The 14,630-nt window shown below is 47.8% G+C and overlaps 2 protein-coding genes across 4 annotated transcripts; one reads left to right on the top strand and one right to left on the bottom strand.

The window, feature by feature from the left end:
* Nucleotides 1-324: 324 nt before the first annotated feature.
* On the bottom strand, nucleotides 325-7,714 carry LOC148332868 (malate dehydrogenase, cytoplasmic-like). 2 transcript variants are annotated; one of them, XM_088303031.1, is made up of 9 exons: nucleotides 7,576-7,714; nucleotides 3,845-3,943; nucleotides 3,234-3,330; nucleotides 2,479-2,654; nucleotides 1,981-2,103; nucleotides 1,719-1,895; nucleotides 1,369-1,482; nucleotides 1,180-1,269; nucleotides 325-646 (listed from the first exon to the last, which is right to left on the bottom strand). In XM_088303031.1, the coding sequence occupies exons 1-9, from the start codon at nucleotides 7,627-7,629 to the stop codon at nucleotides 524-526; spliced, it is 1,053 nt and encodes a 350-aa protein (XP_088159157.1). In that variant the 5' UTR covers nucleotides 7,630-7,714; the 3' UTR covers nucleotides 325-523. The 2 variants fall into 2 exon arrangements, with proteins under 2 accessions (XP_088159157.1, XP_088159158.1); XM_088303032.1 differs by lacking the exon at nucleotides 7,576-7,714 and adding an exon at nucleotides 5,250-5,387.
* A 1,576-nt stretch (nucleotides 7,715-9,290) lies between these two features.
* On the top strand, nucleotides 9,291-14,607 carry LOC148332867 (TAF5-like RNA polymerase II p300/CBP-associated factor-associated factor 65 kDa subunit 5L). 2 transcript variants are annotated; one of them, XM_088301689.1, is made up of 6 exons: nucleotides 9,291-9,419; nucleotides 10,268-10,412; nucleotides 10,568-10,672; nucleotides 11,590-11,936; nucleotides 12,572-12,988; nucleotides 13,343-14,606. In XM_088301689.1, the coding sequence occupies exons 2-6, from the start codon at nucleotides 10,271-10,273 to the stop codon at nucleotides 14,129-14,131; spliced, it is 1,800 nt and encodes a 599-aa protein (XP_088157815.1). In that variant the 5' UTR covers nucleotides 9,291-9,419; nucleotides 10,268-10,270; the 3' UTR covers nucleotides 14,132-14,606. The 2 variants fall into 2 exon arrangements, with proteins under 2 accessions (XP_088157815.1, XP_088157816.1); XM_088301690.1 differs by lacking the exon at nucleotides 10,568-10,672 and having other exon boundaries at nucleotides 13,343-14,607.
* Nucleotides 14,608-14,630: the final 23 nt, after the last annotated feature.

Here is a 14,630-nt window from a genome sequence, read left to right as displayed (position 1 = left end):
GAAATATAATCGTTTTTAGAGTTTCGTAGTCTTTATCATTTGTTTTTGTTGTTTTAGTTTTAGAGACACTGAGTGTCATCGCCGATTGGTTACACTGACATGAGCAGTGCCAATTTTGGTTAGTCGTCAAAAAGACAAAACCAACGGTCAGTTCATCAAAACTTTGATAAAAAAGTGACACTCTGAATCCCATGAAGAAAGTATAAATAGTTAACATTGTAGTTTTCACATCCCGTTTAATCTTTTCCATTTCAACGCACTTAAAATTCTTTTTATCTCACTTTAAAACAATTCATCACAAGTAAAAGTATTTTGTGGTCAAGCTGGATTTATGGTTTTATTATTGTTTTGTTGCTTATCAGTGCTTCTACCAACACCAGGTTGTGATGATTGACACACGCGCACGCGCATACACGCACACGGACAGTGCAGGTGAGAGCGGGGCCCGCGGGCTTGTCAGGTTTGTTGGGCTTGGTCTTCACAGCCGAGAGTGGCCATGGCGAGCAGGGGCAACTGGTTCCAGTCACTGGGACAGGAAGTCCAGGGCGGTGTCTCGCTCTTCCACCAGCTCGGCGGCCGTGGCATCCATCTTGGCTCGGGAGAAGTCGTTGATGCTCAGGCCGTCCACCACCTTCCAGCTCTGGTTCTGGAAAACACGTCACAAGCTCAGGAGCTTTCTGTCAACTGGACCCACTGCAAAGTAACAAATATAGTGAAAAGCTCTTTTTTTTTTTTTTGCTTCCAATAATCTCGGCGACAAGGCTATAAAATACATTTTGATGGCATCGGGCGAAAACCTTGAACCTCCAAAATCGTCACATTTCAGGTGACCCCCAAAAGGGAATGCATGTTGCACGATATAAATAAAGATGTATTATATAACCATTAAGATTGCATCATCAAAGAGAGCAAGGCATTTTCAACACTTTAGATCTGGCCATGATTTATTAAAAAAAAAATAACACCCACACATCCAACTGACCATTAGTATAGATTTTTAAAATAATAATAATAATAATACTTGGTTAATAATCGTGATTCACAAATGTACACTTTTGGGGAGGAACGTATCCTCCATTCTTGACTGACAAACCCCAAAATGTTTTGCTTCCCTTGCAAATCTTTGCTTCAAAAGAGGGATCCACTGCAATGTAATATGTCGTGTGTTTCTGTACTGACTTTGATCTGGACGGGGAAGGAGTAGATGAGGTCTTCTGGGATGCCGTAAGAGTTTCCTCCGGCGTACACGCCCATGGACACAAACTCACCCTGAGCACACACACACACAAAAAGGCAACATAAAAACAACTGTTGGAAAAGAAGAAGAAGAAAAAGCACGCAGTTAGCGTTAGCCCGGCACGCTCGGACCTCCTTGGTGCCGAACCAGAGGTCCCTCATGTGGTCGCAGATGGCCTTGGCGGCCGACATGGCGCTGGACAACTTCCTGGCCTTGATGACGGCGGCGCCACGCTGCTGCACCGTCTGCACCGACACAACAAGGTGAGAAAACTTCCCGTTACATTTCGAAAACAAGCGCAGTCCTGAAGACTTCAAACGGGAGATTTAACTGGAAGGATCTGGCGTCATTCGTAAGGCACGTAAATGTGCGATTTGAAGACAAAGTGTCCTTCAAGATATTGAAACAGCATATTTCAGACCAAAACGCCTTTTTCAGTGTCATTTTCAAGATCCTCGGATGAAAGGAAAGACACGCTCACCGAGATGAAGGCTCCCCTGAGCCAGGCGTCGTCCTTGACGCAGTCGTACGCGGCCGCCTCGGCCCCGCCCGCGCTGACCTTGGCATGGTGAACGTCCGGGTACTGCGTGGACGAGTGGTTCCCCCAGATGATGACGTTCTTGACTTTGTCCGAGGACACGCCGCAGCGCAGCGCCACCTGCGGGCGGAGGAAGTGTCGCACCGGCGTCAGAAAGCTTCTCCTCGCGCAGTTGGGCTGTTAGCGTTAGCGTCCGTCCGCACACCTGCGAGCAGGCGCGGTTGTGGTCCAGCCGGGTCAGGCAGGAGAAGTTCTCCTTCGGGATGGACGGAGCCGACTTGGAGGCGATCAGGCAGTTGGTGTTGGCCGGGTTGCCCACCACCAGAACCTCAACACAGACAGAAGCAGCACGATGGAGGCCAGTCGCTGTTAATGCCAACTTTGCAAAACAATTTGGCCCTTCACCTTTGGCACCTGCCGCCACATTGAAGACGTACTTCCAAATTCCAATATTTCTGGCAAATTTCTCCCAAACAATACAAAAACCATCTTGCTTTGAGGTCACCGAAGAACTCTGGACAATACAATTGAGGGCGCATTTGCCCTTTTGTCTGACTACGCAGTGCAGACTTTGCCACCAGTTCAGCGTGGCAAGGGGCGGCCTCCACCTACCAAGCATCCCTCTCTTTGCTCACAGCACGACTTTGTCTGGCCCGCCCCCGCCGCGCGACCTCCGCTCGGCACCGTTCGCGTCTGCGCTCACCTTGACCGTCTTCTTGGCAAACTTGTCCAGGGCGGCGCCCTGCGTCTTGAAGATGGCCACGTTGGCCTTGAGCAGGTCCTTCCTCTCCATGCCCTCTTTCCTGGGCATGGAGCCCACCAGGATGGCGGCGTCGATGTCCTTGAAGCCCACCTCCACCTTGTCGGTGGGGATGACCTCTGAGAGGACAAGGAGATGAGAACGAGATATCGTCCGTGAGCGTCGCGCCAACTTGATTAGCGTGTGACGAGGGCAACATTCCGACAATAGATTTTAGCGTTGGACTTGATGGAAATGCTGGGAGCGCATTATTGGGGCGGTGCACCCTAAATGTGTCAATTGATTTTCCAACTTCATTTGGGTGATGATTTTGACTTTCATTCATTCAGTTACTTTGTGATGTGTAGTCATTTTTTTTGTAATTCTTTGCCCTTGACTGCAGAGATTCTCATCTGGTGAGTTGGCACCCAAAAGCGTTCAAAACGGAAATACGGCATCACTCCCTGATTGGACGACAAACAACCTTTGAGAAGCTTTCAGACGGTTGACAACAGATGATGACAAGCGTGCTGTTGTCATTATCAAAGTGGACTTCAGCCGCAGTTCACGGCCCCTGCGGATCTCCACTCTGATTGGTTGGCTTCTGAGCCACCCCTCCTCCTCCGCCCCCCAACCCGGGCAATGCACTCAAAGCTGCGACCGTGATCTTTGCGCCTATTCGGGAGGCGCTGTTACGTGAGCTCAAGATGACGGCTCACCCCTCAGCAGCGGGAGGGCGCAGTCCTGAAGCTCCATCACCACACCGTCCAACACCGGCAGCATGGGCGGGATGTCCAGCAGCACCAGAACGATGGGCTGACACGCACACAAGACATTGTGAGGGCTTTGCAAGCTCACTTTGCGCTTAAACACCTTGGCTGGAATCATTTCAAGAAATTCCAAATGGAAGTCAAAGTATAGAAAATAAACTAAAGGACCATTATTGATTGCCTACATAGAATTTGAATTCGAATTAGAAATCCCTTTATTGTCATTGTACTCAAGTGTGCAACGAGATTAGAGATAAGCCACAAAGATGGCGTCATTGCACAACTTTTGTTGAAATGAAGCTCATCAAATCACGAGCCGATTACTTACCACATACCACGTCTTAATCTTTTTTTCTTGTTTAGAACTGGGCTTGCGACTAACAATTACTCTACGAACTGACTCAGTTATTTGGGGGGATTTATTGGTGAATCACATTAAAAAAAAAATCAAACAGGACATGATTTCAAATCGACATTTTTTGTATTCTTAATACCTATGAGTGTTTACATACTATCAATCTGTCTGTCAAGTGAGCGTCCCGTTACCATAGCAACCTCACCTGCTCCTTCCCAAATACGTCGCCCTTAGCGATGCTGTAGAGCAGCGAGTAGGCGATCTGTCCGGCCGCGCCGGTCACCACAACTCGGATGGGATCAGCCTGCAGGCAAGCAAACGCGAAAGCTGCTCAACCTCCATTCGTACCTCGCTCCAGCCTCACAAAGCCAAATAAACACTCGCGAGATGAGCGATGGTGGACATCTTTCTCTGACGGCTTGTGTCAGTTGGTGTAACTTTATATGCAAATGACTTAGGCTATATTTAGAGATGAGATGCCATGTCTCCCGCCTGAGCGCCGAAATGGACAAGGCAAACGTCTCCAATCGTATTTGGACAGGAAACAAACTTACTTCCAGTCGATATTTTATTTGCTTTGTGTTGCTCCAATTTTAAATGCATGCCAAGATGCCACGGCTTTCCTGTGCATTAATGTTCATTCTCAACCACTCTCAGTGCATGGAATCAATTCCAATGTGACCGTTGGTGGTTGTCTTTGAAAATGTTTGCCTCCAATAAGTCCGTCCTCACAGTCCGGCCCTAATCAAGCCTTGCTGCGTGACATGACGCAATTGCAATCCATTAGAATGAAATGACTTGGCCGAATGAGAATATTCATAGATATTCAGAACCACGTGAAGAAAGACCACGTTTGTGAGAATATGTGGCACCTTTGCAAAACATCGTTGATTAAAAAAATGGCTCGAAAAAAATTTAATGCATATCATATGCATTTCGGCTTGGGTAACTTCATGTGCACGTTATGAGAACCATAATAAGAAGATGAGATGCCCGGTCTACTCCTGGTGCCGTGGACACTGAAGTCCATTCCGAACCACACGAAGCAAGATGACTTGGCACGTTTGCACAACGAAGCACACGTCTCTGATGAAAATGTGCCTCGAAACAAACTTAATTGGTGAACCGGTTTTCATTCGGCTTCGATTAACAGTTGCACAGTTACATTTTAGACGCAAGACTGCCACGTCCGCCGTTCAATGAATGACAAATCAAGTGGCTAAACTTTACTTAGGAATCATGGTTAAACGATGTCTTCTTTATATTATGACCGAGTTGCATCTCAAAAGAGATTTGTGCAGCCGTTTGTCTCCAATTGTCCCATTTTAAAATGAACGGGCTCTTTTTTTTTTCCAGATGACGTCACCGCATTCCCAATAAATACACTCAAGTGCAATCAATCAGTCGTCAATGTTTTGCCGTGCAGGATTTTGGCGCATTCGCCGATCACGTGATTGCGTCACACAAATGGGTCAAGATGGACAAATGAATTCAATGTCTCAGACACATTCTTGGAGGCGACCAATGTTTGGAGCATTTTAAAGCTCTTGTAGGGGCGACCTGACGTGATATTCTAGTGAGTTAAAATGAAGTTAAAATGTTGTTCTTACCATTTTAGACGAGGGCGAGAGGACGAGCTAGTACGAGGGGCGAAGAGGATGGAGGAGGACTCAGCTTGGAAGCTTGGGGGTCACCTCTGGCGAGGACGACGCCTCCTTCCTCGCGCGCGACATGTGGGACTTGTAGTCCTTTAACAGAGTCAACGCCTGCCAGCCTCCACGGAAGCGACTCAATGTCCCATGAGGCATCGCGCCCAGTTCTCCAAGGAGGGCTCATGACCAGGAAGTGTAACGGTTCATGAAAATTATTTACATAATCGAGTAGCTATATAATAATAATACATTTTACACAACGAGTGGTTTCATCAAAATGTAAAACTTCGATTACAGTATATGTGTGTGTGTTCAGCTGTTGCTCCCGTTTTACCACTCAATTAGTTGATAGTTTAGTCGGGAAGTAGTACGATGGTAAAATCATTTGACAGCTATAGTTAATTTGCGTTCAATTTTTTCGCTCTGATCCATATGGCGTTAGTGACATCATGTGACAAATATGAATACTGCAAGATCGATAGATACATCTATCAATAAGCACGACAGGTTGTCAAAGAACCCTAATTTACACATCAAACTGGATCATATTTCATATTCAGTTCAAAAGTTACTTTCAGGTGAAAGAAAATCTCACCAAAACAATCAACAATCTTGTATTTTAATTGTGCTGTACGAGAGTCATATGATTTGTGTGCATGTCTGTGTTAAGCGGCATGAGCGTACTTAACATCCTCTAAGAACCTTAAAGGTGCTGTGGCAGCAAGTGTCTCCTGAATCGCCTCACTTCTCACTCTCGCCATTCATCCCAAATAACACACACATGCACGCACTGACACGCAAAACCAGTAATAATGTAGGGCAAGGTATGAATATGGAGCACCACAGGGTACGTGTGTGGGCGTCTGCTAATATCTACACTTGCAGCAGCTCATCACGTCTTAAGAGCCACGTCAGATTCATATTGGTTCAATGGGCTCATTAGCACTGACCACTGATTCTTGACACATTTCAGAACTAATTTGTAAAATAGCAAACATACTGAAGACTTTTTTAGTTTCACCTTGTGAACCGATAGTATACAAGTGTGGAGTTGTTTCTAATCAGTTTTGTAATCATGTGTCAATCAGATGGTCCAAGTCCAAAACTACAATAACATATTCCACACCAGACACTTTCAAAAGCAGGATCAAAGGTTCAATGTCTGCCAGATAGTTAAAGTGGCGCCGTCTGATCTGATCTTAACGCAAGTCTGGTTTCCTGAGGACAATCCACCTGCACAACCATTTTCCTTCCGGAGAGGCAGCTGAGCAAGGCTGGATTGTTGATGGAAAAGAACGTCTCTAACATTTTGGTTAGAAAAATATTTTATTCTCGTTACATTCTTGATTCAGGTCACTGATGGTGTAGTGGTACATCCGCCTGACTTGTGTGCGGGCAGCGTGGGTTCAGTTCCCACTCAGTGACGGTGTCTATGTCTGCCCTGTGACTGGCTGGCGACCAGTTCAGGGTGTGGTGCGCCTTTCGCCCGTAGTCAGCTGGGATAGGCTCCGGCACCCCACTGTGACCCTGTACAGGATAAGCGGTGTGGATAATGACATGACATGCTGATGTCAAGAGAAGTTCTTTTCCATCACCAATCCGGCCTTGCCCGGAAGGCATCCACACATTACAGGACTGTATTAATTATTGTATGGATAAGATATATTGTAGTTTTATTTCAATTAGTCAAGTCAAGTCAATTTTATTTGTATAGCCCTTAATCACAGACAGTCTCAAAGGGCTTTACATAGCCACAATCGACATCCCCGATCTTAACCCCCAGGAGGGCAAGGAAAAACTCACAAAACCTCATTAGGGGAAAAGTGAGAAACCTTGAGAAGGGACCACAGATGGGGGAATCCCCCTTCCAGGATGAACAGGCTGCAATGGATGCCAACTGGGCAACATTTGACACATACAATGATGCTATGCAATAATAGATGAGATAATATAAGAAAATTACTCGGTACGTAGTCTGTTTTGAGTTTTATTTTGAAGGATGTGGTCAGTGTTATTAAAGCGAAACCTTGACAACATAAAAAGCATCAGCAGGTGCACGCGAGTACCACGTGAATTACACCAGGAAGTCTCTTTTGGACAAGTTCACCTTGTGATGTCACGCTGATAAACAACAACCGCGGAGGCGTGAAAAAAAAACTGCGACGGTGGCGCATTCACGGACTACCGCCCCAGCCGTAAACCGTAAACGGCCGCAGCGACATCGCGATTATGCCCGTGAAAACAGCAGCGATCGTGTGTTGCGTTCACGGACTAGGGGACTCACCTGTGACGCAAAGGCCCGCGCCACTAGATACATGGAGGTCAGCAGCGTCAACATGATTCTTCAATCACGTGCGCTCAGCACATATGATGATGATGATGGAGATGACGGCCACGTCCTTCTTCCCGCCACCAAGAAAGACAGATTGACAGAAAGCGAGACAAAGAGTTGCGCATGCGCCAACGAATGCCGAAAAGTGATGCTACACACGCATGCACACGTGCACACACTCGCGCACACATGCGTCTAGTCTCGTAATGAGCTTTACTGAACAGAAATAGATGCTACTAAACCGTTTTTGTGTCAATCAATGGCTATGTTTTCAACTTTTCAATTATTTCTTTTTTTAAAATAAATCTGAAATGTTCAAATTTTGGAAACAATGCAGTTGAATTGCAATTCTGTATTTTGTACTGGTGAACAGTGACAGAAAAAAAAAACTTTGAAAATTAAATTGTATACAACCCAGGTGATGCAGATCGACTGGTTAGCTACACAGGTGTCAAACCCTGGTCCTGGAGGGCCGCTTACTTGCATGTTTTTCATCTCTCCCGGCTGCAACGCACCTGATTCAAATGAGCAGCCCTGCCGCCCTCCAGGACTGGATCTTGACGCCTCTGCTCTACTCTACCTGTGGTGCGTGTTAGTAAAATCCTCATGAAGTATATATGGACCTGCTTTCATATCATCTTGCGCCAGTAGAAAAGTGTTTTATACTTTTAGTTTCCGTGCAAGTAACCATAATAGGCTACTACTCTACCCATCATCGTATATATTTTTTAATCAATATCCAGCAAAGTTAAAACAAAACACTTCTCAAAGAAGCATGTAAAATTCAAAAGTGAGCAAAATAAAAACTACAATAAAAAAATACACTTTCTAAGGTCTCTCTAGCCTCATTATAAAAAAACACAGTTAATTTGCTGTAAATATTATCTAAGAAGTCATTACAATGATAGACATTTTTTCATCTTTATTAATCAAAATCAGCATCCAATCATACTTTCCATAAAACATGAGAATTACAGACTGAGCACACAAGCAAAATATAAGAACTGTGTGTTCTAACAAGGGCAACACAAATCAAAAAATAAAACCATCATACTTTTATTATAAGTACTGGTTTTATTTTAAGTCTGTTCAATGTCCTTCTGATATAAAACTGAAATAATGTGTGACACTTAATAAATTTGCCTCTATGAATAAATTGTTTTGAAACATTATCAAAGTGTTGTTTGTTTATTCCGTTGTTCCTATTTTGTTTCTCTGTCCCATATTTAATGTCTCTGTGTGACTTAGTGTTCCTTTACACGTAACCAGTTTCTGGAACGGCTCCCAAAGACGCTTTTGTATCTACGGTAATAAAACAAAAAAAACAAAAAATAAAACAAATGTTACAAAGACTCAATGACTGAGTTGCAAAAGAAATGCTCCTCATTAAACTCTGAATAACGATTTGTACCTTTTAACAACTTAAAATGTGTTTCTCTACCTTTTAATAACACGGGCAGAGTTAGGTATTTCGCCCTTAATCAAACATTAATTTCTCTGCTGTGTTCATTTGATAGACATTTCATTTTAACGATAAGGAACAAAAACTTTGATGGGAGAGAATGTACCGCGTCGAAATTCGAACGCTATTTTGACTTAGTACATTTGCCGTAGTTTGCCAACCAGCGTCTGGGGACCTACTGCGCATGCGCGATTCAAATCGCTACTTGACTGGAGGTTCAGCTTGTGTCGCTAAGACAGTATGGAGCTCAAGAGAAACGCGCCGTCTTTGTTCTACTGAACCCGTCCGGAGTGGAACCAGCCGCGGATTACTGAAAGAAGCGGACAGAGATGCAGTGAGTTGAAGTCAGCGATCGGTGCTCTAAGTAGCCGCTAAACGTCGAGCCGCCGCTCGAGGCCGGCCCATTCGCGAAGGAGCGAAGTTAGCCGTTTGCTCCTCGATCACACTAAAACTGAAACATGGCAGCCTTCTAACCACTCAATTTGGACATTGTATTTCACGCCATTTAGTTCAGTATCAGTATCACCTCTTGTGACTACTTTGCTACATCTGGAAGAGGGTGTCTTGAATCTGTGCGGTGTGCAATGTAATCTCGAGACTTTCATGGTATTTGAGAGAGAAATGTGCAGCCCGGTGTTCTCAATTGCACGTTTTGCAACAGTGCAATGGCCCAAGACACAGCTAAGAAAAGTGGCTAAGGGCAAAAACACTGGACTAATATGAAATGGCCTTCAATGAGCCCAGACTCAAATCCTATTGAGCATCTCCGGAAGGAGTTGGAACATGTCGTGTGACGAAAGCACCCTTCAAACCCGAGACAACAGGAGCACTTTGCTCATGTCCCTGCTCAAGTTGTACAAATCGTTATATTGCAGTGATTCCCTCAAAAGGTTGTGCAGCAAAACGCACCATTCAAAAGCCACGTGTGATTTTCATTGGATATTTTTAACATACTGCTTTTGTCCGATTCAAGTGATTTCTGTGACCGCCGTGGGCTACACGCGTGTAGTTTCGTTTCGTTGTGTCACACGCGTGACCAATGGATGAGAACATAGTCAGAATGTTGCGAATGAGACATCACTCCCACCCGTGGCATAGACCATGATTCAAGCGATTATGGTCTGCCACACATCTTCATGCCAATGTAGCCGTGATGCTAAACGTCAGCTGTTTTGCCGGCAGGTCATGAAGCGGGTCCGTACGGAGCAAATTCAGTACGCCGTGGCTCAGTACCTCAAGCGCAGGCAGTATGTGGACTCGGCCGACGGCTCGCTGAAAGCTACCAAACTCTTCCAGACGGCCGAGGAGATGGCTGCCAGCCTCACTGGTAAGCTACAAAAATGAGAAAAAACAACAACAATGTACTTAGCGCCGAGCATATTACATTCCGACGGTGTGAGCAAAAATATCAAAATGATCAACTCCTATCATTTGACGGCTTCGCCATGAACATTAACACTTCCTGTGCTTGTGTGCGTGCAGTCCAGACCGAGTCGGGCTGTGCCAACGCGGTGTCGGCGGCGCCGTGCCAGTCCGACCCGCAGCAATATGAGTCGCAGTACGCCAGGCTATGCTGCTTCCTGTCAGGTAGGACGTCGTGCTCTCCCGCCACGCCGCATTCCACATGCTTGGCGCACGCTTTAGTGCAGTGCTTCTCAACTAGTGGGGCTCGCCGAGCGATGCTGAGGGGGACGCGTGTGACCCTGCAGCCGTAAGAGCCTGTTCTTATTGTGCTATGTTTTATTTGAAGTTAGGTTTTAGTGCTCACAGGTAAACTATGGGATTTGGAATTTAGAATTTACGCCGGCGTCGTTAATTTGATCATTTTGATTTGTGATGGAGTGCGCATGCGCGCGTGGCGCATCTGCGAGCTCGTCGGTGGCTTTGACCTGACTCTGCTACTCATCGCATACAGAGCAACGGCGCACGCGCCATATATCCTGTCCGTTCCGGAACCAAAGATCAGTTGTAGACGAGATGAGTCAGTCCCACGACAGCGCCGTCATTCACCACGGTGCCGGTCGCGATGCAAGCGAAACATCCTTTGACCGTCGTTCCCGTGGCGTTCAAGTGGACGTTGTGCTCATCGACATTGCTCACTGGACCGGCTTGTGAAAGGGTCCGTGCGAGTACTTGAATGGAAGTGGCTAAAATGACGTGCCGCCAAGGACGAGTCAGAACCACCTCGGACCGCCCGCACCGATTAACAAAGCTCACGAGAAAACTCAATTCCTGCCGTTGCGGGATCGTTGTTTGTGAAACTACTTTTACAATGAGCGGTTTTGTGTCGATCTGTCGTTTTCACGGTGCAGACCGCTGAAAATGCTTGTTCGGAGATAAAAGATGATCGACACCCTGCGTCCTTCCTTCTTTGGAATCCGAGGGGCCGCTACGCACAGCACAATACCAGGGCAAAAACAATCGTCAAAGCGCGCAGAAGCGAGGGATTACTGTATTGATAATTGGACCTGGGAGACGAACTTGGAATTCGTCTGTCTCCTCAGAAGCCGACATCTCGTGGGCCAAGGAAGCGAGCGCGCTCCTTTACCCGCTCTTCGTCTACCTCCACCTGGACATGGTGAGCTGCGGCCTCAAGTCGGCGGTGGACGCCTTCTATGCACGCTTCCACGCCGCCTTCTTGCAGGACGCCGAGCAGGGCGCCACGGTGGAGCAGCTGCGCCACGTCCTCAGCGCGGAGGACGTGGCGGCCAGCCCGCGGCTCGGCGCCTTCTTGGAGCACAAGTACGTGGTGCGGCTCAGCGAGGGCGCCCACGGCTACCTGCTGCGCTACCTGCAGAGCCACGACAACGGCGCCATCTGCAGAGTCCTCGGAGCGCACCTGCAGCTGGAGGTGAGTTTAGGAAGCCGTCTGGTGAGCTTTTCCGAACGTCCCTCCAGAGTCGGTGGGCGGAGAGAACAAAGTGGTAGCGTGCGAGTCTTTGGACCCGATTTAGCGTTGTCAGCTTTGGCGAACCGCTACATAATAAGAATGAAATGGTCCTTTTGGTGGCAAAATTCCATTTTTTTTTTCAAAGCAATCAATTTTTCATTGGGCAAACTATTTGTACACGATTTAGTGGTGTGCGTGTGTGTATACACTACATGATCCCTTTTATTGATTTGATTTTCTTTCTTTTAAACAATTTCCATGATCTTTTTTTTGGCGTAGATTGAATGCAAAAAAAACCCAAAACGCTTCTCAATCACAATGTCCTTGAAACGTATTTCCAAATATTTCTCATCCATGAGTGATGGAATGCTGCCTCGGTTGTTTATTTAATATTATTTTTTTAATTTTCCCAACCCTGAGCTCCGTCCATTCCCATTTGTAATAAAAAATTAAAAAAAAAAGAGGACGGACGTAGTCAACGTTTGTTGAAAACGCGACTCTCTGGAATTGCCATTCACATGAAGCAAGAAGCATCATGCTCGGAGTTCAGTCCGGTAAATGGATTTGGAATAAATCCGCAAAACTGTTTGCCACAGGTGAGCGCCTCCAGGCGAAGCGACTACCAGCTTTACGGGCCGGCGGTCGGGTTGGCCACGTCCACCGGCACCCCCAACTCCACCTGGGCGGGAGCGGATGGCGGCGGCGAGGCGCCCGCTGATCAGCTCCCGGCGGGCACTCGGCAAAACGAGGCCGCCCTGCAGACCCTGCGCGACTGCATCAAGAAGGTCCGCGAGGGTCCGCCTTCGCTCACCACCGTGTGCTTCTACGCCTTCCGGCACACGGAGCAACTGCTCAACACGGCCGAGGTGTCGCCCGACAGCCGCCTGCTGGCCGCCGGCTTCGACAACTCGGCCATCAAGCTGTGGAGCCTTCGCTCGCGCAAACTCAAGGCCAAGCCGCACGTGACCGATGTGTCGCGGGTCCGCCTGGCCTGCGACGTCCTGGAGGAAGACGTGAGTACTGCACGCCAAGGCGTGACTTGGTTCATTGCGGAACACATCGTTTTGTTTACGCAGGTTCATGTAAGAACAATATAACAATGAAAGTTTTTAGAAATATCCACGTATGAAACTCCATTAATCTGCTTTTCAATGTCATTGACCCAAAAAAAAATGGAATGAAAATGTTAGTGTCATACTTGACAAATATTTGCTTCAACTCAATTTACTTATTTGTTTTTGTTTTTGAACAGTTCAGTTGTATTTCACTTTTGACGCTGCAGTATGTTCGTCTACTGTGCGACACGTCCTGAAGGAATGCCTTTCTTTCTTCCTCCTTTTTTTTTTTTTTCCGTTTTGACGGACGAGGCCGATGCGTCGGGAAGCGAGATCAAGATGCTGCGCGGCCACGGCGGCCCCGTGCTCCGGACCGCCTTCCTGACGGACAGCTCGGGCTTGCTGTCCTGCTCGGAGGACAGCAGCCTGCGCTACTGGGACCTGGGCAGCTTCACCAACACGGCGCTCTACCGGGGCCACGCCTACCCGGTGTGGGACGTGGACGTGAGCCCGTGCAGCCTCTACTTTGCCAGCGGCTCCCACGACCGCACGGCCCGCCTGTGGACCTTCTCGCGCACGTACCCGCTGCGCATTTACGCCGGGCACCTGGCCGACGTGGACTGCGTCCGCTTCCACCCCAACTCCAACTACCTGGCGACCGGTTCCAGCGACAAGACCGTGCGGCTGTGGAGCACGCAGCAAGGGGCGTCGGTGCGCCTCTTCACCGGCCACCGCGGGCCCGTGCTGGCGCTCGCCTTCTCGCCCAACGGCAAGTACTTGGCGTCGGGCGGCGAGGACCAGCGCGTCAAGCTGTGGGACCTGGCCTCGGGGGCGCTCTTCAAGGACCTGCGGGGTCACGCCGACAGCGTCACCGGCCTGTCCTTCAGCCCCGACAGCAGCCTGGTGGCGTCGTCGTCCGCCGACAACACGGTGCGAGTGTGGGATGTGCGCAAGGCCCCCGGCGTGGCCGCGCCCGACGGCGCGTCCGCCGAACTGGTGGGCTCGTATGCCGGCGACACCAGCAACGTGCTCAACGTGCAGTTCATGGCCTGCAACCTGCTGCTGGTGACGGGAAGCGCTCGGGATAAAAGCGATTCCTAGAGCGTGCTGTTTGATGTTCTCGCTTTCCTTACGATTGGGACGTAGCGACTCGTGGGATGGTGAAAAATGAAGGTGGAAGACGAGGTCGAATGGGGCGGACCGAACGACTGCACCGTGCGGTGCAATTGTTCTGCCTGTCACGTTAACGGACGGAACGAGGATGCGTTATTTGTACTCGGCCGAGTCATTGTCGGTGCAATGAAGTGAAATTGGAACGTTCGCTCACTTGCTGGGGATCGCTAATGTCAATGCTCATTTTGTTTATCTCAGACGACAAATGTTTTGCACTATCTCGGCTCTTCGGAGAAGTGTCATATTTCAGAAAGTGTCTTTTTGTAACTCGCTGCTTTTTTCAGGGATGGAAAAAAAAGCACCATTTTTTTTTTTTTTTGCTTGTCACCTCCAAAGTTTCTCAGTGAACTTTTGTTTGCCGCCTCTCGTGGCCTCAAATTCAAATAAATCACTCGACATAAGTAAGAAGTGCTTCCGCCTGTCAGTG

This window comes from Idiotropiscis lumnitzeri, chromosome 8 (genome assembly GCF_059441095.1).
Source record: "Idiotropiscis lumnitzeri isolate Australia: NSW breed Sydney's pygmy pipehorse chromosome 8, RoL_Ilum_1.0, whole genome shotgun sequence".
In the NCBI taxonomy this organism is placed as follows: domain Eukaryota; kingdom Metazoa; phylum Chordata; class Actinopteri; order Syngnathiformes; family Syngnathidae; genus Idiotropiscis; species Idiotropiscis lumnitzeri.
Note: the sequence above shows the minus strand (reverse complement) of the source record. Positions and strands in the feature narration are given on the sequence as shown.

What these genes read in the sequence shown, in the direction of transcription:
- LOC148332867 (XM_088301689.1), top strand. Translation starts at nt 10,271, where the DNA reads ATGAAGCGGGTCCGTACGGAGCAAATTCAGTACGCCGTGGCTCAGTAC. An exon ending in GCTATGCTGCTTCCTGTCAG is followed by an intron (nt 10,673 to 11,589) that starts GTAGGACGTCGT and finishes CTGTCTCCTCAG; the next exon opens with AAGCCGACATCTCGTGGGCC. An exon ending in GAGCGCACCTGCAGCTGGAG is followed by an intron (nt 11,937 to 12,571) that starts GTGAGTTTAGGA and finishes TGTTTGCCACAG; the next exon opens with GTGAGCGCCTCCAGGCGAAG.
- LOC148332868 (XM_088303031.1), bottom strand. Translation starts at nt 7,629, where the DNA reads ATGTTGACGCTGCTGACCTCCATGTATCTAGTGGCGCGGGCCTTTGCG. An exon ending in CGCGGGCCTTTGCGTCACAG is followed by an intron (nt 3,944 to 7,575) that starts GTGAGTCCCCTA and finishes GCTTGCCTGCAG; the next exon opens with GCTGATCCCATCCGAGTTGT. An exon ending in ACAACCGCGCCTGCTCGCAG is followed by an intron (nt 1,896 to 1,980) that starts GTGTGCGGACGG and finishes CTCCGCCCGCAG; the next exon opens with GTGGCGCTGCGCTGCGGCGT.